General features: G+C 40.0%; 1 protein-coding gene across 4 annotated transcripts in view; it reads right to left on the reverse strand.

The window, feature by feature from the left end:
- Window positions 1–23,056, reverse strand: part of arhgef6 (Rac/Cdc42 guanine nucleotide exchange factor (GEF) 6) — a 59,925-nt gene that overhangs the window by 31,998 nt on the left and 4,871 nt on the right. For 3 of the 4 annotated variants that reach the window (XM_062999813.1, XM_062999812.1, XM_062999811.1), the window contains exons 2-8: window positions 21,013–21,096; window positions 13,955–14,039; window positions 4,201–4,313; window positions 3,885–4,083; window positions 2,746–2,816; window positions 2,549–2,643; window positions 40–135 (exon numbers count right to left, since the gene is read on the reverse strand). In XM_062999813.1, coding sequence (XP_062855883.1) covers window positions 40–135; window positions 2,549–2,643; window positions 2,746–2,816; window positions 3,885–4,083; window positions 4,201–4,313; window positions 13,955–14,039; window positions 21,013–21,096 — 743 coding nt within the window. Of the gene's footprint in view, window positions 1–39; window positions 136–2,548; window positions 2,644–2,745; window positions 2,817–3,884; window positions 4,084–4,200; window positions 4,314–13,954; window positions 14,040–19,457; window positions 19,507–21,012; window positions 21,097–23,056 lie in introns of those variants that run through there. The other variant, XM_062999814.1, reaches the window with a different exon arrangement.

The raw sequence follows: 23,056 nt of genomic DNA on the forward strand, positions 1-23,056 counted from the left end.
TATTATTGTTGGGCAAGATGAGTAGAAACGATAACTTACTTGTTGCATTCCTCCAAAGCCACACAGAGTCCCTGCTGGAAAGTGAGAATTTCCTCCAAGTTTCCACATAAGCTGCTGCTATCTGCATTCGACAATCTGTCCAGTAAAAGCACACAGAGGTAGATCATTAATCCCCAAATTGCAAACACGTTTCATATAGCTATGTGCCGATATATGATATACTAATAACATTTATCCAGTATTATCCATCTCAGTAATATCCAAATATTTTTACACCTTTACTGAAATAGATGAAATCGACTGAGGCTGAACTGATGATTCATAATAATGAAAAATATTCTAGTTTTGTATTTGATTACATTTGCAAGTATTTTCCACATTTCACAAGTATTAGCTGTAATATTGCATATTTTTAACAAGAGGACCAGAAAGAAACCCACATGGACACAGGAAAGTCATGCAAACTCCACACATAAAGAAATCAATTTTGGCCATTTTTGCTGTGACCCAACAGTGCTACCCACTGCGCCGCCCACATAAACATATTTTATAATCACACCTAGTGATCACTTGATAAAGTGTTTGGAACCATTTTTAAATTCGGGTATAAGTGATACTAAATAAGTGATGTTGATCAGGTACCAGTACCACGCAGCCTGTGCTCAATGTAAAGCAACACAACTCAACAGACCAGTGATAAATCTGCTCAAAGTGCAGTATGTAGAAACTGCAATATGTTAACAGGAACTCTATATTTATCGTTCTTGCAAACACAGAGAAATTACCGACAACCCAGTTTCGTTTATACAAAGATGTGTGCAAAACTACTACTTCTAATAAGCTGAAGTTCCAAAATATAAACATGCTGGACTCACGTCATGATTTAAATGGCAAGTTCATATAGGTGGTTAAAATGACTCTGTTTCTGTGTCCACAGTGACAAATATGAAAATACCTGGGTCATTATTTACTGAAATGTTTGCACGTAAGTGTGGGATTTTAACTGAAGTGGTTACAGATAAACTACAGCAACAGATGTTTTGCGGTTTTACAATAGTGGCATTAAAAGTAGAAATTTAGCAAAGGAGTTTGCCATGTTTGTATTTGTAAGCAGTAAAGTCCATGCCTCTGTGATCTTGAATTTTTTTCTGAACACATGATTGGAAAACATTTTTGTACAATAAAGCAATAGGTACATTTGTGTTAATGCATACATATTTGCATTTGATTAAATTGTTACAATTTGTTACAAAGTTACAATTTGGGTTTTGGTTCTGTCACCAGCTGTCTATTATTAGCACGGTATCTAAAGGCCATAACACAAAGTTGGTTTCTACACCACCAAATTAATCATTTATTGTGCTGTCTGTATATTTATGACTTTATTAACTGAGATAAAACAACCTAAATTCTTGATTTTGTATTAGGACAAAGACGTATGTAAATATACACTGATTAGCCATAACATTAAAACCACCTCCTTGTTTCTACACTCACTGTCCATTTTATCAGCTCCACTTACCATATAGAAGCACTTTGTAGTTCTACAATTACTGACTGTAGTCCATCTGTTTCTCTGCATGCTTTGTTAGCCCCCTTTCATGCTGTTCTTCAAAGGTCAGGACTCTCCCAGGACCACCACAGAGCAGGTATTATTTGGGTGTTGGATCATTCTCAGCACCGCGGTGACACTGACATGGTGGTGGTGTGTTAGTGTGTGTTGTGCTGTGTCTGATCCTCTCATACCAGCACAACACACACTAACACACCACCACCATGTCATTGTCACTGCAGTGCTAAAAATGATCCACCATCTAAATAATACCTGCTCTATAGTGGTCCTGTGGGGGTCCTGAACATTGAAGAACAGGGTGAAAGCAGGTTAAAAAAAGTATGTAGAGAAAAAGATGGACTACAGTCAGTAATTGTAGAACTACAAAATGCTTCTATATGGTAGGTGGAGCTGATAAAATGGACAGTGAGTGTAGAAACAAGGAGGTGGTTTTAATGTTATGGCTAATCAGTGTATGTAGGAATCAGTGGAATACCAAAACTGCCATGACATACACAGAATATATGACCAAAAATATGTGGACACCCTGGCCATGTGCTTTTTGGATATCCAATTCCAAATCCAATAGCAGCCTCCACTTCTCTAATAACACATTCTACAATATTTCAATGTTTGTCTGTGGGAATTTGTGGCCTTTTATTCAAAAGACCATTTGTGAGGTTTTCTTGTTTTTACAATCGACAATGCAGTTTATATTAAAGGTGCTCAAAGATGTTTAAAATCAGAGGGCACTGAAGTTGCTTCACACCGAACATGTCAAACTATATCATTGTGTACAGGGGTGCAGTCATGCTAGAACAGGAAGAGCTTATTTATTTTATTTATAGTTTATTTTCAATAATTCATTGTATAAACCTGTTAGCAATGGATTTTCACGTCTTTGAAGGATGAGTTTCCACATTTTTGGCCATATAGTGCATGTATGTACAGTATGTGACCTTGCCTACACATTTTTGCTAAGTTTCTCACGCTTACTTATCAGTGGCCTGTAGAGGTCGCAGGTAGCAGGTGAGTAAAGTCTGCAGCTCCTTCACAAACTCGCGCTCATGCTCCAGGATGTCTTGTACCACCTGAGAAACAAAACCACAATAACATCACAAGCTCGAGGTCTCCCCCCTACAGCTCATCAGCAATGAAGACTTGACCTTATTTCTAAACGTAATGAAACTCACCACGTTGTAGTAGTTTTTGGTCAACTGTGGGACGTCAAAACCTTTCACAGCTTTAGGAGAGATTGGTTTGTCTGGAAAACAAATATAATAATTTAATATAAACATAATTATAGACACATCAATATATTTAAATGAAATAAATGAGATTCAATGTGCTCTACTTAGGAAATAGAATATACACTGATCAACCATAACATTAAAACCACCTCCTTGTTTCTACACTCACTGTCTATTTTATCAGCTCCACTTACCATATAGGAGCACTTTGTAGTTCTACAATAACTGACTGTAGTCTGTTTCTCGGCATGCTTTGTTAGCTCCCATTGATGCTGTTTTTAAATGGTCAGGACTCTCCCAGGACCACACAGAGTAGGTATTATTTGGGTGGTGGATCATTCTGAGCACTGCAGTGACACTGACATGGTGGTGGTGTGTGAGTGCGTGTTGTGCTGGTATGAGAATAGTACTGAGAATAGTCCACCAACCAAAAACATGCAGCCAACAGCGCCCCGTGGGCAGCGTCCTGTGACCACTAATGAAGATCTAGAAGATGACCAACTCAAACAGCAGCAATAAAGCAGTGACTTTACATCTACAAGGTGGACCAACTAGGTAGGAGTGTTTAATAGAGTGGACAGTGAGTGGACACAGTATTTAAAAACTCCAGCAGCGCTGCTGTGTCTGATCTACTTATACCAGCACAACACACACTAACACACCACCACCATGTCAGTGTCACTGCAGTGCTGAGAATGATCCAACACCTAAATAATACCTGCTCTGTAGTGGTCCTGTGGGGGTCCTGACCATTGAAGAACAGCATGAATGGGGGCTAACAAAGCATGCAGAGAAACAGATGGACTACAGTCAGTAATTGTAGAACTACACAGTGCTTCTATAAAGCTGATAAAATTGACAGTGAGTGTAGAAACAAGGAGGTGGTTTTAATGTTATGACTGAAAGAAGTCAGGAAATAGACTAGATACCGTGTATACAAGTAGACCAGTGCTGATCAGCTTCATTTTTACATACAGACATATAGCACAGCTGCAGAATTGATTCTAATACAGCCATAAGCATGTACGTTACAAGTCCTTGTTTCAGCAGTCATGACCTCTCATGCTGTATTGGTCACTCACCGCATGGCTTGATCTCTCTGACGTAATTGCTGGGGAACCATCCCGTCTTGCCGTTGAGCATTCCCTCCCACCACCCGCCCTCCTCCTGGCGGGTAACGTGAATCAGCTCGCCTTTGTTGAATGACAGCTCGTCCTCGTTGTTCTGCTTGAAGTTAAAACGAGCCTTGACAACCAGCTGACCCCCATTTTCTGACATTTCCTGTAACAAATAGGAAACAAAAGACAAACAGAAGGTTCATACAGATGTGATTCAGTTCATGCACATGTGACCGAGAGCCTTGAGGATTTGCTTACAGACTCTGTACAGAGGTCTTACCACTGCTTTTGATTGTCTCCGTAAGGATTTGTTGGACTTGAAGGAGGACGACGTGGAGGTTGACAGGTTAGGAGCAGAAGTGCTGGTCTGTGGACATGATCTCTCAGGTTTATCTAACAGTAACAGTGGAGAAGAGGTGTTAATACATGTTAATACAAATACATTTGATACAGCCCTCCACAACAGTCCCAGTTTCTTATGTGGCCCTCTGGAAAATTTAATTGTCCACCTTTGCTATATACTGTACTGCACACACGCCAGAGGGGACGGGTGCTAATCTGCATCTCTCCTCAGCTAGTATAAGGGTTGTAAAAGCAGCAGAGGAATTGTAGCGGGGGATTAGAAGGACTAGATTGGTAGAAAAGAAGGTAAATTGCAAAAAGGAAATATATAATATTATAATTTTAACGTTATTATTATGGCCCTTCTGCCCACATAATAATGATATCAGTCATTCAGTACAATACATACTCAGGCATAAATCTTGGTGCAGCCCACACAATTCATTTACATCCTGAAAGACTGTTATCAACGACAGCAAACATTATTTACAGGCACCTCAAGAGAGCCCTGCATATCAGAAGTCACATTTCCCCTTTCATGGCTGCAGCCCTAAATGCCACAGCCTCATCTGCATGCCGATCTTTGGCCTTGATAACATGGCGGCAAACATGAAGCAGAACCCTCCTAGTTGCATTCCTTGTTTACAGACACTTCTGCTACTGTTGATGAACAGAACTTCTCTCTGTAGGGGCCTTCTGATTTTTTTTATTAATTTCACACACTGCTGCTTCCCCCCTGCTCTGATAGCATAATCTGAGCCAAGAGGGGGAAAAGTTTGGCTGGTCGGGGGTAACCGGTCAAATTTGCTACATCCATTATGTTGGCAAAAAGTATGTGACATTTAAATTTAGCAGTATTTTAGATTTATTTGTTGGAATAACAATGTGTATGAAAGAGTATAATTTTAAATGTATGGATGTTTTTCACATGATGGTTATCCAGCAAGCTAATAATAAATGAGTTTTAAATCATGTGACCACTATATATACAGTGTATCACAAAAGTGAGTACACCCCTCACATTTCTGCAGATATTTAAGTATATCTTTTCATGGGACAACACTGACAAAATGACACTTTGACACAATGAAAAGTAGTCTGTGTGCAGCTTATATAACAGTGTAAATTTATTCTTCCCTCAAAATAACTCAATATACAGCCATTAATGTCTAAACCACCGGCAACAAAAGTGAGTACACCCCTAAGAGACTACACCCCTAAATGTCCAAATTGAGCACTGCTTGTCATTTTCCCTCCAAAATGTCATGTGATTTGTTAGTGTTACTAGGTCTCAGGTGTGCATAGGGAGCAGGTGTGTTCAATTTAGTAGTACAGCTCTCACACTCTCTCATACTGGTAACTGAAAGTTCCAACATGGCACCTCATTGCAAATAACTCTCTGAGGATCTTAAAAGACGAATTGTTGCGCTACATGAAGATGGCCAAGACTACAAGAAGATTGCCAACACCCTGAAACTGAGCTGCAGCACAGTGGCCAAGATCATCCAGCGTTTTAAAAGAGCAGGGTCCACTCAGAACAGACCTCGCGTTGGTTGTCCAAAGAAGCTGAGTGCACGTGCTCAGCGTCACATCCAACTGCTGTCTTTGAAAGATAGGCGCAGGAGTGCTGTCAGCATTGCTGCAGAGATTGAAAAGGTGGGGGGTCAGCCTGTCAGTGCTCAGACCATACGCCGCACACTACATCAAATTGGTCTGCATGGCTGTCACCCCAGAAGGAAGCCTCTTCTGAAGTCTCTACACAAGAAAGCCCGCAAACAGTTTGCTGAAGACATGTCAACAAAGGACATGGATTACTGGAACCATGTCCTATGGTCTGATGAGACCAAGATTAATTTGTTTGGTTCAGATGGTCTCAAGCATGTGTGGCGGCAATCAGGTGAGGAGTACAAAGATAAGTGTGTCATGCCTACAGTCAAGCATGGTGGTGGGAATGCCATGGTCTGGGGCTGCATGAGTGCAGCAGGTGTTGGGGAGTTACATTTCATTGAGGGACACATGAACTTCAATATGTACTGTGAAATACTGAAGCAGAGCATGATCCCCTCCCTCCGGAAACTGGGTCGCAGGGCAGTGTTCCAGCATGATAATGACCCCAAACACACCTCTAAGACGACCACTGCTTTATTGAAGAGGCTGAGGGTAAAGGTGATGGACTGGCCAAGCATATCTCCAGACCTAAACCCAATAGAACATCTTTGGGGCATCCTCAAGCGGAAGGTGGAGGAGCGCAAAGTCTCGAATATCCGCCAGCTCCGTGATGTCGTCATGGAGGAGTGGAAAAGCATTCCAGTGGCAACCTGTGAAGCTCTGGTAAACTCCATGCCCAGGAGAGTTAAGGCAGTTCTGGGAAATAATGGTGGCCACACAAAATATTGACACTTCAGGAACTTTCAATAAGGGGTGTACTCACTTTTGTTACCAGTGGTTTAGACATTAATGGCTGTATATTGAGTTATTTTGAGGGAAGAATAAATTTACACTGTTATATAAGCTGCACACAGACTACTTTTCATTGTGTCAAAGTGTCATTTTGTCAGTGTTGTCCCATGAAAAGATATACTTAAATATCTGCAGAAATGTGAGGGGTGTACTCACTTCTGTGATACACTGTATATATATATATATATATTCGGAATCTTTGAAACTCTACACCCGTCAAGAAATTTGTGGCCTTAAACTCCACGTTTCACTTAAACTCGACGTGTGTGCAACTGCCGTTTTGTTCAGCCATCAATTTGTGTATGCATTTGTGTAAAATAACTGTCAAATTCACTCTGAAAGCATCCACATGTATCTGTGTTTAGCTAGATTTTCCTCCTGTTTCACTTTTAAACTTGTGTTTTAGCTCAGGGTTCTGAAAAATTGTGAGCTTTACCAGGAGAGCCCAAAATCGTTAAAAAAAGCTTGACGTGACCATGTATTTAAAAAACGACACAGGAACACTGAACCTCTCCTAATTATTACTCCTCATAGGTTCTCTCCACTAATTAAATTCCTCGCTCATTGTTTTAGTACAACACGTCACGTTAAGCTTTGTGCACCATCACACTCCATAGAAAATAACAGCACAACCGCTTCTCATGTGAATGTGCCTTTACTAAAAAGAATACGAAATCTCCACGATTAAGAAGCTTAAGGAAACAATAAATAAGGAAAGGTAAAGTGCAGGTTTTATTGGGAAAACATTCTTTGAAACTCTACGCCTTTTAAACTTAAAGCCACTCCCAGAACCAATCGACATCGAGTTTCAAGGTGCCATTGTATATATACAGTGTATCACAAAAGTGAGTACACCCCTCACATTTCTGCAAATATTTCATTATATCTTTTCATGGGACAACACTATAGACATGAAACTTGGATATAACTTAGAGTAGTCAGTGTACAACTTGTATAGCAGTGTAGATTTACTGTCTTCTGAAAATAACTCAACACACAGCCATTAATGTCTAAATAGCTGGCAACATAAGTGAGTACACCCCACAGTGAACATGTCCAAATTGTGCCCAAATGTGTCGTTGTCCCTCCCTGGTGTCATGTGTCAAGGTCCCAGGTGTAAATGGGGAGCAGGGCTGTTAAATTTGGCGTTTCTCTCATACTGGCCACTGGATATTCAACATGGCACCTCATGGCAAAGAACTCTCTGAGGATGTGAGAAATAGAATTGTTGCTCTCCACAAAGATGGCCTGGGCTATAAGAAGATTGCTAACACCCTGAAACTGAGCTACAGCATGGTGGCCAAGGTCATACAGCGGTTTTCCAGGACAGGTTCCACTCGGATCAGGCTTCGCCAGGGTCGACCAAAGAAGTTGAGTCCACGTGTTCGGCGTCATATCCAGAGGTTGGCTTTAAAAAATAGACACGAGTGCTGCCAGCATTGCTGCAGAGGTTGAAGATGTGGGAGGTAAGCCTGTCAGTGCTCAGACCATACGCCACACACTGCATCAACTCGGTCTGCATGGTCGTCATCCCAGAAGGAAGCTGACGCACAAGAAAGCCCGCAAACAGTTTGCTGAAGACAAGCAGTCCAAGAACATGGATTACTGGAATGCCCTGTGGTCTGACGAGACCAAGATAAACTTGTTTGGCTCAGATGGTGTCCAGCATGTGTGGCGGCGCCCTGGTGAGAAGTACCAAGACAACTGTATCTTGCCTACAGTCAAGCATGGTGGTGGTAGCATCATGGTCTTGGGCTGCATGAGTGTTGCTGGCACTGGGGAGCTGCAGTTCATTGAGGGAAACATGAATTCCAACATGTACTGTGACATTCTGAAACAGAGCATGATCCCCTCCCTTCGAAAACTGGGCCTCATGGCAGTTTTCCAACAGGATAACGACCCCAAACACAACCTCCAAGATGACAACTGCCTTGCTGAGGAAGCTGAAGGTAAAGGTGATGGACTAAACCCAATTGAGCACCTGTGGCGCATCCTCAAGTGGAAGGTGGAGGAGTTCAAGGTGTCCAACATCCACCAGCTCCGTGATGTCATCATGGAGGAGTGGAAGAGGATTCCAGTAGCAACCTGTGCAGCTCTGGTGAATTCCATGCCCAGGAGGGTTAAGGCAGTGCTGGATAATAATGGTGGTCACACAAAATATTGACACTTTGGGCACAATTTGGACATGTTCACTGTGGGGTGTACTCACTTATGTTGCCAGCCATTTAGACATTAATGGCTGTGTGTTGAGTTATTTTCAGAAGACAGTAAATCTACACTGCTATACAAGCTGTACACTGACTACTCTAAGTTATATCCAAGTTTTATTTCTATAGTGTTGTCCCATGAAAAGATATAATAAAATATTTGCAGAAATGTGAGGGGTGTACTCACTTTTGTGATACACTTTATGTGTGTGTGTGTGTGTGTGTGTGTGTGTGTGTGTGTGTGTGTGTGTGTGTGTGTGTGTGTGTGTAAATAGTTTCAAAATTCCAAATTATTTTACAGCCCTGTAGTGTGAGAGTTCCTCTGACTTTTCAACAGTTACAACACCAAAGATGTGACATGAGTACATGGGCTTGATAAGAATTTCACAGTTGTCTCTTCAGCGTACAGACCAGTGGACAACAACTGTCTAGCAGTCCACCAAAAATAAACTACAACTCATTTTCGAATTCAGACGTTATGAATCTGTGTTACAATACGCTGAATACATAAATACACAAAATTTTCATTTGTTCTGAATGAGCTTACACTATCAATGAATGTTCAGCTACCACTGCGCCACTTCACACCTAGAGCTGTGTGCCAATTGCAAAGTTTCATAACAGACCTTGCCAAACAGCAAGCAGAGAGGGCATAGAACCAGCATGGTCTGGCAGATGTAGTCAGTTGCTCTAAAAGACTCTTTAATAAACAACTGTTTTTGCCGGAAATGGCAGCTGCTCCCGCTGAATGAGATTTTGTTTAAAGTCGCTGCTTGGTTGCCAATTCCTGAGTTTCTGAATTAAATCAAATTTAGTAATCAGAGGTGCTCTGGTGGAGTCCTGTTGCCTTTAATTGAGAAAAGTAAAAAAAACAATCACATGCAATGGAACAGAAAATCAGTAGGGTACTGACATATATATTATATAGATCCGTTTTAAACTTCCTATAGCCTACACTGGGTTTTGCCAAAAGTGCAAAAGTCAACAGACGGTGACTACAAAGAATCAGAATCAGTTGGTAATGAAGATCTCGCTGAAGCTCCCACCACCCAATACAACAACCAAAATCAGAAAATACCAAGATAATTTACCTTAAAAAAGAACACAATACCTTTTGTCATCCTTGCTGAAAGAGTAAGAAAAATATCATAACCCATGTCAGAATGGTTATTTTTGGAACACAAGGTGGTCTAGGACAGTGGTCCCCAACTACCATGGGTCATTTATTACCGGGCCGCACAGAAAGAATAAATATTTAGAGATCGCTACAAGAGCAATTCAATTTCCAGTACTCTTCAGGTGTTATTGTCCCCAATCACCACTAGGTGGGAGCAGTGTCTTGTTGCATTGAAAAAAGCTTAGGATTCACACTGATTTTCCATTCTATAGTTATTCTATTTTAAATCCTCCCGCCCCACCGGTCCGTGAAATTATATTTTATATGAAACCGGTCCGTGCTGCAAAAAAGGTTGGGGACCACTGGTCTGGGAGAAAAAAAAGGTTGAAAACTGTTGATCCTCACCACTAAAATGAGAAATGTTACACTACATCTGACACTGAAATTTAAGTCAAAAGATTCAAACTTGGGATTCATCTTGTTTTGTGACCATTTTTGGCACACTCGACAGATTTCTTTCTGACTAAACTTGAATCTCTGCCCAATCCATTTAAATCTGGCAGCACACACCAGCCAGAAGTAACAAGCTTTTAGTCTTAGTATTGATTCTTTTCATACAGTGGAAGCTTTATGTTGGTTTGGCTGTTTGAGCAACACGCAGTTACTGAATCGATTATGAATTCCACAATCAGCCAGAGAAGATCTAAGCAGAATGTGAAACTGTTTCAAAAACTGAAGCTGAACCGTGATTAAATCTATCAACGACACTAAGAAAATTTATGATCTGCAGCTTAGACTGATGATCTGGAGTCTTTGGAAAGAGCAAAGTCAAAGGTTAAATCTAATTTTGGCTGGAATGCTGTGGGAGGACTTTAGGAAGGCAGTATGCACAAATGCACATGTCATAGCTTTGGGATTAGTACAAGAGCAATGTAGAGCAAGGTTTACAACATTTCTATATTTAGAAATGTTTGAATTTCATCCACTAAAAAATTTACATTTTATAGTAGTTTAAGTTCAAACCTGCAATTTTTTTTCTGAACCTTTTATGTTGGAAAATACTGGAATCAATTTATATTGTTTAAAAATAATGTAATAATTCTCCCCTTTTTCTTTCTTTTAGACCGTCCAATTGCCCGATTGCGTCATGCTTCCTCTCCACTAATGCTGATCCCTGCTCTGACTGAGGAAAACGAAGCTAACCCACCCCCCCTCCAACATGTGGGCACAGCCGTATGCATTTTGTTACCCACACTTTGACGAGTGCAATGCGGATCAGTACTGTGTACGGAGAGACACACCCTGACAGCTCTCTTTTCCCGTCTCTGTGCAGGAGCCATCAATCAGCCAGCAGAGGTCGTAATTGCATTAGTTATGAGAGAGTCCATATCTAGCTTTTTAATATCCCACCCCTATCTGAACAACAGGACAATCGCTGTTCATGTGGCTGTTCAGCCCAGCCGGCAGGCAGAGCTGAGCTGAGCTTTGATACGATGTATTCAAGATCCATACAAATGCTCTTTTGACCAAATGGGCACAAAGACATCCCAAAGACATTCTTCAAAGTCTTGTAAGATTATAGCTAAAAGATCACATAAAAGTCACTTGTTTTTTAAACTAAATGTCCAACAAGCTTATGGTCAGGTTTTCAAATACTTTTGGCCATATAGTGTATGTATAAGTAAGTATGATAAAAACACTAAATCCAGTGCATTCATTTAAAAAAATTATTGTGGGCTACAGTAAATCAATTATCATCCAAGTCATGACCATTTCATAAACACAGATTTAGTAAACAAAGCAGCGCAGGTCATCTTAAAAATGGAGCCATTTAACCAGCCATGCTATATGGGACCCGAAATGTTCCCATCCAAATATGTGTCACAAAGCATTTCTTGGTATCTAAAAGCAAAATGTATTACAGATGCTGCGAGCTGGCAGGAAACACAGCAGCATTTTGTGGTTCATGAGAGACCACTGGAGCTCAATTTTCTTCAAGAAAAAAAAAAATCAATTTTCAAAAAATGCTACTGAACACAAGACTCTCACATATGGCCAAGCCATTTGTGCCTGAGTGCCAATGCCAAGCCATGCCAAAGACTTAGAGAGAAATGCAAAATCAGCTGTTCGGAATGCATGCATACATGTATGCGATATGGGCAAAAGTATGTGGACACCCCTACTGATTACTGAGTTGTTTGATATGTTTTAGTCACACAAATCATTAACAGGTTCGTAAATGAACCTGGAAACCCACGTGGACACGGGGAGAACATGCAAACTCCACAAAAAAAGGACCCGGACCACCCCACCTGGGGATCGAACCCAGGACCTTCTTGCTGTGAGGTAACAGTGCTACCCACTTAGCCACCGTGCCGCCCCCCCAATCTAGTTGTATCCAATTACCCGATTGCATTACCCTTCCTCTTCCTACTGACATTGACCTCCGCTCTGACTGAGGAGAGCCGTGACTAACACATGCCCCCTCCGACACGTGTGCAGTAGCCAACTGCATCTTTTCACCTGCACCTATTCACTACAAGTGCTAACTAAACATGCTTATCACGAACAGAGATGCAGTCAGTATATTAAAGCTCTTCCTGACAACATTAGTGTAGTTATTATAAGATTATAGACTGAGTTCTACCTTAATACTAGGGATGTCCCGATCACGTTTTATTGTTCCCGATCCTGATCCCGATCATTAATTTTGATTCCGATCCGATACCGAGTCTCAAACCGATACTTTTTTCTAGATATTGCCTAGATAAGAACTAGATAATACTGTTCACACAGTGCACACTTCAAGTGCATTACAGTTATTCAAATTAATCCAATGTATAGCTGAATAGCTCTGCAGTGCTGTAGGAAAAAAATTGCCTGAATTCAAGCTATTGCTTAATGTTCCTTTATTTTTACAAAATAAAAGTAAACAAACTTAGTGCAGCATTGTAGTAGTAAAACTAGAACAATGAAAATAAAGTGAAGGTTCTTTTTGAGGAAAATCTGCATCTCTGCCGTGTTAGAGGACAGTCGGTTCCTCTTCTCATCATATAATAATAAACTCGCTGTATTCGGCTAAGTGTTTATTTTTTAGGTGCCGTATCAAATTGGTAGATCGTTTGGTTAAATGATATCTGGTTTGTTTATGAGCCACCGTACTTGTAGGCATGTTGTAACTAAGCCAATCAGAGTGCTTGATACTGAGATGTCGTTCAGTCTTGTAACTCGTGCTGTATGTTATGCTCCTTTCATACTCAGATTAAAAGTTATTGTTTTGTAAACCGGAGTGATCCTTGACTCACACACAATATAAATAGTAGAATTCTACAGTAATGAACGCAGCTCTGCTACTACCGCCTCGTGAAACGCTCACATTGCAGACATTACACTTCGCTGTTGGACTCTCCATTTACGACACCTGCTTGACCAATAAAACGAATACCGATTACCGTAACGAATACCGTAAAGCCGATACCGATCAGTTAAAAAATGCCTTGTTTGGGATTCCGATCTTTGAGATTGTATCGGGACATCCCTGCTTAATACTGGTGCAGATGCTAAATTAAAAACGTTACACAGAGATCTGAGCATAGATTAATGATGCTTAAGATATTTATGCCCATGAAGTGCCTTTTTTTTATTTTAGTTTGGTTTGATTCAGCATCTTTTTTAAGAACTAAACAACCAACTGAGAGCAGAATCTCATTTCCCAACATCAGCTCCCAAACTTACTAATGCGCTTACAGCTAACTGCAAATGAATCTCAGTACTTCTGTTTCAAAATCTAGAGAATGTGTGAAGCCTGTTTTAGCAAAAAGAACCAACTCCATATTAAGGTCCATGGTTTTAGAATGAGATGTAGGATACAGTACAAAAAATGCTGAGATCACAACAAAACAAATTACCTTGTGTGGCGATGTTTATTGCTGACAGTGTAGAGAGAACCTTGCTAAAATTCTCCCCGGTGTATAAGCTTTCTGGTTCAAAGCCCTGGAAAAGAGAAATTACCAGAAATTAGAGGATTATTTGTAATTATATATGAGGGTTCTTCAAAAAGTTTCAGCACTTTTTTTAACTGTTTATTAAGAATTACTTATCACTTTTCTACAGTCACCTTCCTTTGTGATTTTTCCCAGCATCGTAACAGTGTGTTTTTGGTTGAGCGCGTAACCACTGATGCACCGCTGCTTTCACATCATCATCACATGAAAATCCTCTTCCCCTTAAAGCTCTGAATGTCTAAAAAGTTGTAAATCAGTTGGCGCTAAATCCGGACTTTAAACTCTCTCTGTCTCTCAGACTCTCAGTTACTACCCCTCTTGCCCTCAATGTTTCCAACCAAAATATAAAAGTGCGGAAACTTTTTGAAGATCCCTTGTATTTGTCCAACCACCTCGAACAAAGACATAGAAGAATGCCCTTATTTGTCATATATACAGTGTATCACAAAAGTGAGTACACCCCTCACATTTCTGCAAATATTTTATTATATCTTTTCATGGGACAACACTATAGAAATAAAACTTGGATATAAGTTAGAATAGTCAGTGTACAGCTTGTATAGCAGTGTAGATTTACTGTCTTCTGAAAATAACTCAACACACAGCCTTTAATGTCTAAATGGCTGGCAACATAAGTGAGTACACCCCACAGTGAAGATGTACAAATTGTGCCCAAAGTGTCAATATTTTGTGTGACCACCATTATTATCCAGCACTGCCTTAACCCTCCTGGGCATGGAATTCACCAGAGCTGCACAGGTTGCTACTGGAATCCTCTTCCACTCCTCCATGATGACATCACGGAGCTGGTGGATGTTGGACACCTTGAACTCCTCCACCTTCCACTTGAGGATGCGCCACAGGTGCTCAATTGGGTTTAGTCCATCACCTTTACCTTCAGCTTCCTCAGCAAGGCAGTTGTCATCTTGGAGGTTGTGTTTGGGGTCGTTATCCTGTTGGAAAACTGCCATGAGGCCCAGTTTTTGAAGGGAGGGGATCATGCTCTGTTTCAGAATGTCACAGTACATGTTGGAATTCATGTTTCCCTTAATGAACTGCAGCTCCCCAGTGCCAGCAACACTCATGCAGCCCAAGACCATGATGCTACCACCACCATGCTTGACTGTAGGCAAGATACAGTTGTCTTGGTACTTCTCACCAGGGCGCCGCCACACATGCTGGACACCATCTGAGCCAAACAAGTTTATCTTGGTCTCGTCAGACCACAGGGCATTCCAGTAATCCATGTTCTTGGACTGCTTGTCTTCAGCAAACTGTTTGCGGGCTTTCTTGTGCGTCAGCTTCCTTCTGTAATGACGACCATGCAGACGGAGTTGATGCAGTGTGCGGCGTATGGTCTGAGCACTGACAGGCTGACCTCCCACGTCTTCAACCTCTGCAGCAATGCTGGCAGCACTCATGTGTCTATTTTTTAAAGCCAACCTCTGGATATGACGCCGAACACGTGGACTCAACTTCTTTGGTCGACCCTGGCGAAGCCTGTTCCGAGTGGAACCTGTCCTGGAAAACCGCTGTATGACCTTGGCCACCATGCTGTAGCTCAGTTTCAGGGTGTTAGCAATCTTCTTATAGCCCAGGCCATCTTTGTGGAGAGCAACAATTCTATTTCTCACATCCTCAGAGAGTTCTATGCCATGAGGTACCATGTTGAATATCCAGTGGCCAGTATGAGAGAATTGTACCCAAAACACCAAATTTAACAGCCCTGCTCCCCATTTACACCTGGGACCTTGACACATGACACCAGGGAGGGACAACGACACATTTGGGCACAATTTGGACATGTTCACTGTGGGGTGTACTCACTTATGTTGCCAGCCATTTAGACATTAATGGCTGTGTGTTGAGTTATTTTCAGAAGACAGTATACACTGCTATACAAGCTGTACACTGACTACTCTAAGTTATATCCAAGTTTCATGTCTATAGTGTTGTCCCATGAAAAGATATAATGAAATATTTGCAGAAATGTGAGGGGTGTACTCACTTTTGTGATACACTGTACATATACGTACACATGTACAGTACAATGAAATTCTTTGCATATCCCAACTTGTTTGGATGCTGGGGTTAGAGCGCATTGTACGGCGCCCCTGGAGCAGACAGGGTTAAGGGCCTTGCTCAAGGGCCCAAAAGTGGCTGCATGTCAGAGCTGGGATTCAAACTCTCAACCTTTCGATTGATTGCACAAGGCCCTACGCACTAGGCTACCACTGTCCCCATATGTATATAGATCTACACAACATATTCTATATAATTACAGAGGGGATATATAAGGTTTGCAAAATTATTTATAAATAAATGTAATCGGTAGTCATTAGGAGTCGTTAACTCTGTGCCATTCAGCTGTAGTATCATCTTAATATAAATACGCCTGGTCTTTGAAGGCCTTAAGACCACAGGACCTTCTTGCTGTGAGGCGACAGTGCTACCCACCCAGCCACCGTGCCGCCTGTAAGCAGTAATTCACTTTTTAAATTACACTGCAAGTTGTTTTGGGTAAAACAAGTAAAGCTGAGTTTATATATTTAATCTTGACTTTGCATTCTTGTCCCTGAAACCCTTGGTTAATCTGAATAAGACCGCCTTTTATAATCCTTCTAATGTAGTCGTGTTAGGCTATGTTTCAAATAGTAAGTGTCTTAGCTTATGGTTCAAAGATAGGCTTATAATCATAAACTGAGTTTATGATCAAAATCAAAGCTTTAAACATACATGTAAAGGCTCCTTTAGAGCAGCCAAGTCTAAGACGTGATTATCTACACGGCCTAGTTTTGTTTATGTTCTCATCCAGCAAGGAAAATGATTGTTTTCCACTTTTCTTCCTCCTACTTCTCCAAGATCTTATCTGTTTGTAGTCCATTAGAAGATTTATAAGAAACTGAGTCATTTAAAAGAGTCACAAATCGGATTGCAACTTCTCATTCCTTATTTTACCCATTTATTATGAGAAATGCTGACCCTGTGTCCAACACTAGACAAAAACAGTGATGTGTTTTTATCTATAAAGCATTTACTGGTAAACTAATTACCCATCTCTCCACCCTTATTCCAGGAAGTTTGTCTTGTAAATTTAGAACTTATTTACACACTTAATCTAACACTTTCTGACAGTGTAATAGGATTACAAATGTTCTTTAATTATTTAGAAAGGCAATTTTCAGTGATCCAAAAATAGCTTTAACATTATTCCTTTAAATGATTTACAACATTTACAGATGGTCAGTAATTGTTTTCACTAATGTACATGTGATCCTCACTTGCATTTGTAGAATGCTGTGCTAGAGGATCTACTGAATAATGCATTTACCAGGTTATAGTACTGTAGGCTGTAAGGTGTATTCTTTACAAATGACATTCCCTAGACAATTAAGGCTGTAGTGCTTTAAATAAAAATGTGGACAAAAATCTCGAAGTAGTTTCTAAGCAAACAAATGCATTATTTTTAATATAATAATATCTTATTATTATTTTTTAATACATACAAAAACGTTGGGTTTCATACCCAAATACCTGAGACTAATATCACAACATGATCACAAGTAAAACAACTAAAACTAATCTAAAACTAGTCTAATAAGCAATAATATTACCTATTTATTAGGATTTTACCATCATGTTTTACATTCATGACAGAAACGGTAGTTACTCATTACCAAGGATTCATTAGTTCACAAGTTTAATATCAAACACAGTCATGGACAATTTTGTATCTCCAATTCACCTCACTTGCATGTTTTTGGACTGTGGGGGGTAACCGGAGCTCCCAGAGGAAACCCACACAGACACGGGGAAAACGTGCAAACTCCACACAGAAAGGACCCAGACCGCCCCACCTGGGGATTGAACCCAGGACCTTCTCGCTGTGATCCACCTTGACACTAATAAGCAATATTATATAAAGGAAAAATGATGGAACACTATTAAAAACATAACTTTTGTGGTATTGTTTCAGGTAATTTATCCACTGTCTGTGGATCTCCACAATCAAATGGTGTCATGGCCCTTATTGTTCGAGTGCCCAATTTGGCCAGATGGCAAACTCAAGGTTTAAAGTTGGGCCAAGGTGCCGCTCAGGTGGCGCAGCAGTAAAACACACGCTAAACACCAGAGCTGGGATACATCGTATCGAATCTCAGCTTTGCCTGCCGGCTGGGCTGAGCAGCCTGATAGGGGTGGGATATTAAAAGCCGGATAGAGACTCTCTCATAACTAATGCAATTCCGACCTCTGCTGGCTGATTGATGGCACATGCACAGAGATGAGAAAAGATTGCTGTCAGGGTGTGTCTCTCCGTACACAGTGATGATCCGCATATGCACTCGTCAAAGTGTAGGTGACAAAATGCACACGGCTGCTGCTCACGTGTTGGAGGGGGCGTGGGTTAGCTTCGTTCTCCTCAATCAGAGCGGGGATCAGCATTGGTGGAGAGGAAGAATGATGCAAACAGGCAATTGGACGCGCTAAAAAGGGAGAAAATGCATAAACAAAATACAAAAAAAAAGTTGGGCCAAGCTTCTTCCATTTCAAAATGACTGAAGCCACTGTGTGCCAAAAATGGAGCGCTTTATATTCTTGCCCTTATCAATGCTTTGACACAATTGTAGAGATTCACAGACAGTTCCTTGATCATCATGGGTTGGTTTATGTCCTGATGATGCAGTGTAATTCGTGGACCTAAGAGTGCGCCTTTCCAAAAAAGTACTTTTGTAAATAAGAGATTTCAGTATGTAACAATAATAATAATAATAATGTTGTTATTATTATTATTATTATTATTATTGTTATTATTTGCTTTTTAGCCCTAACACCAGTAAGATGGCATAAAATTCACATATGCTACATAAATATATATTTGCATAATGTATCTTTCAAATGTATGAAGATAGAAAGGTTAAAAACAAATACATATGTTAACTTTGTGCTTTATGTACTTTACTTCCCATTTTAAAAACTTCCCCAAAAGCAGAAGTGAAAGTTGTACAAGCGGCTGCTCTGTCAAGTCACATGACTTGCATTCCTAATATGCACTTCTGGGTTTGAGCAGTACATGATGGAGTTCTTTTCAGCTGCCCTTTTAGCTCTAACAGTATATTTTAAAACATGTGGACCATGCTTTTTCTGGATTTTTCCTTTTTTTCTCCCACTGTGGTCATTACCAATTCCTGATTATGAATCCAGTGGTGCTTAAACAACTTCCGATACTATGGACAGCAGGATCACCACACCCCCCCTCCAACGTGTCCAATCATCTGCCAGTGTTGGGTTCCAACACAGAGCCATATCGTATACGGAGAGCCACGCTAAGCTCCAAGTGACTTCCACAGAAATCACCCAGGCTGGAGATTGTATATCACAGTAACAGAGGTAAAAGACCCAGTCTGACCTGTCCTGCCTCAAACACAGCCAATTGTGTTGGTGTGGATGTCCGACCAGGTTGGTGGCTCTGCTGGGATTCAAACTTGCAAAAACACTCCACAGTGATGTGTTCTGAAAAAATGCTAATATTTGTAAAGTGGTCTGGACAGAAAGTACCATAACATACTTCCATGAAATTCTGGCATGTCACTGCTAGCCTTAGCTTACACTTCCAGGTGATGGTGTTGCCTGGGCATGTACCTTTCTATTTTGGGAAAAACACAGCAGGCCTTAAATATAAGAGGGCTATTTTGTTTAAGCAAATTAAACAAATTGAGTCGGAAGGAGGATTTACTACAGCTTAAGCAGCTTTTTTTTATTACTGTTATCAGGAAATACTGCAGTTTATGCAGGAAAACACTGGTTCACATTACAACACATTCAAAGTTTTGTTAATTTTTTAGGTAACACCAGGATCAATTGCAGATTCATTAGACAACAACTCTTTAAATCTCAGCCAATACACTGCTTAACCATCCAATCTAGTCATTGGATGGTTGACTAGATTGTCTAGTCAACCATCCAATGATGGTTGCATCATCCCCCCCCAACTCATGGGGGATGCATCATCCCCCCCCCAACTCATGCAACTGCCCAGACCAGTCTCACCTTGGCCCAGACATTGTCCAACCTTCCCTGCCTCAAACACCATTTCTGTGGATGACCGATCAGGTCAGTGGCTGAACTGAGATTCAAACTTGAGAGTTTATATACTCTTTAGCCACGTGCTAGTGCATTAGACCCACCCAAGGACCCTAAAGTTGACATTTCTGCCATTTGTATTAACTTTGTTAATAAACACAACAAAGCCATTTGTATAAACACAACATTTGGCAATTGGCTTCTTATAGAAATTTGATGAGCAATACATTGTGCATGAATTTTATCTTGCAAGTTATTTTCATGCATACTATTAAAGATCCACAATAAACCTATAAAACACCTGAAAGCTGATCATAGACAGATGTGTTCCAACCGATCAGTCACAGACAAAGAACAGCTGCAGAAATCATTAATGTCACAAGACTGACATGTCATGCATGTTTGCTCTCTATTAGTATGTTTTGCCCTTTAATAATCCAACGCAAACTTTGTACACATTTTTGTCTTAATGAAGGGCAATGGGACCAAATGTTTAACAAATGTCAGGAAGAAAACAATGATCATTCTCTGGCATTTGGCACCACATACCACATGACCACCCTGGTCAAATTGCATGTTTTTTTTATTTTCCAAATACAAATAATTCAACACATCATTATCATCATCATCATCATCATGAAACAAGCTTTGCACATCTTAATGCATTATGACTGATATTTACTGAGTTGGTGTTATAGGATGTTGTACAGGATCTGAACTTATTGTAACTGAGTGTAACTTCAGTTTTATTATTATTATTATGATTAAAAGTGAAATCTAAGAAAGGGTTTTTCAAACTTTAGCACTAGGCTGTACAGTATTTATGAAAATATATCCACAGAACAATATTCTGATTAGAATAATGAGCAGTGACAGCTTACCTCAACCTTTAAAGACGTGCATCCTTTTAAAAACTCCCGAATGTTGCCAATGCAGTCGGTTTCACATTTGGGATCCGGGCAATACTGCAACAAACAGGGTAAAAACTGAACATAAATAAATAAGTATATGAATTAATAATAGCACCCTGTATGGGGTGAGAAGCTCCTGCTGTTGCTGCTGGAACTGCTACCGTTACTGCAACTGTTATATAGGCATAATCTCAGAGAAGAGTCTGTTCTGTCTGGGTTCAGCCACTGTAATCCATTAGGTGCATTAATCCCCGTTCATGATCAGTCTATTAACGTTATTCTTTTCATGGCTTCATTTTTGTTTGAGAATCTTCTACTTGTCCTTAACGCACAACTGATCCCGCATCCCCGTCATACCAGGAACATGAGCTCGCTGTGTGGAGGAAGTGACGATCTGCTCAGCACTGTAGCGCTCATACAAGTATGGACACATACAGCAGCACCAGACTTCCACCATACTGACTAATACAGAAGCTCACATTCAAAGCAGTGGCAATGATTGTAATTCTCTAATCACTATTAACACAGTTAGTTCCCCTGCACAAACCAATCAGCTGTACTTTATAAAGTACAGAATATACTGATCGAGTGGTCCTTTGAACTGGGAAATACAGTAGAATTTGTCCGACCTGGAAGGTACACTCAATAAGTCAACCTATATATATATATATAATCATATATAATCATATATACTGTATTACGGAAGCGTATTGCTGCCACACAGATTAAAAAAAAAGCCGTCAGGATGTCGTTATAACGAGAAAAGTTCATTACATTAAATGCTGCATATCTGACGGAAGTGTATCTGCTGATGGAGAGACAGTTTGCACACATGCATGATGCTGTAGCTTGTGTAACCTTGCAGCTTGGCGTGCCGATCAAGATTCTCCTTTAGGAACAACAATGTCTAAACTTTAATATTCAACATTTGTCTGACATTCGGCATTCCGATCTAAATAAGTGGTTGAAAAAACACCTAAGACCTTCTTATTTTATGATTTCTTACACTAATGAAAATAGTCAACATACTACAAAAACAATTTTATGTTAATTTTAAGATTACGTCTATTTATCTAAAGAAAATGTATAATGAAACCGTTTATCAGCTCCCACTTCATCTAACGAGTTAGGGACCGTCATAAAACTAACTGAGAAACGTAGGAAACATTTACTCTGCACTTATCCAGACTAATAAATCCATTTAAATCTTGTATGATTTTTATTTTTGGAAATATAATTTGTATATTTGAAATAAATTTATTACAGATTTATTGATTTTTATTTAAATGCAATGTAAAATAAATACTATGTTATTTCAAAAAATAAGGTTTGTGTAGTAGGTGAGAAACATTGATGTGTTTGTGTAAAAATTGTTTGACATTAATTCATCAAATCATACAAGATTTAAATGGATTTATTAGTCTGTATAAGTGCAGAGTAAATGTTTCCTACGTTTCTCAGTTAGTTTTATGACGGTCCCTAACTCGTTAGATGAAGTGGGAGCTTAATAAACGGTTTCATTATAAAAAAATTTTTAGATAAATAGACGTAATCTTAAAATTTACATAAAATTGTTTTTGTAGTATGTTGACTATTTTCATTAGTGTAAGAAATCATAAAATAAGAAGGTCTTAGGTGTTTTTTCAACCACTTATTTAGATCGGAATGCTGAATGTCAGACAAATGTTGAATATTAAAGTTTAGACATTGTTGTTCCTAAAGGAGAATCTTGATCGGCATGCCAAGCTGCAAGGTTACACAAGCTACAGCATCATGCATGTGTGCAAACTGTCTCTCCATCAGCAGATACACTTCCGTCAGATATGCAGCATTTAATGTAATGAACTTTTCTCGTTATAACGACATCCTTTTCTCGTTATAACGACATCCTTTTCTCGTTTTAAAGACATCCTTTTCTCGTTATAACGACATACTTTCTCGTTATAACGACATACTTTCTCGTTATAATGACATCCTTTCTCGTTAAAACGACATACTTTCTCGTTATAACGAC

This window comes from Trichomycterus rosablanca, chromosome 8 (assembly GCF_030014385.1).
Source record: "Trichomycterus rosablanca isolate fTriRos1 chromosome 8, fTriRos1.hap1, whole genome shotgun sequence".
Classification (NCBI taxonomy): Eukaryota; Metazoa; Chordata; class Actinopteri; order Siluriformes; family Trichomycteridae; genus Trichomycterus; species Trichomycterus rosablanca.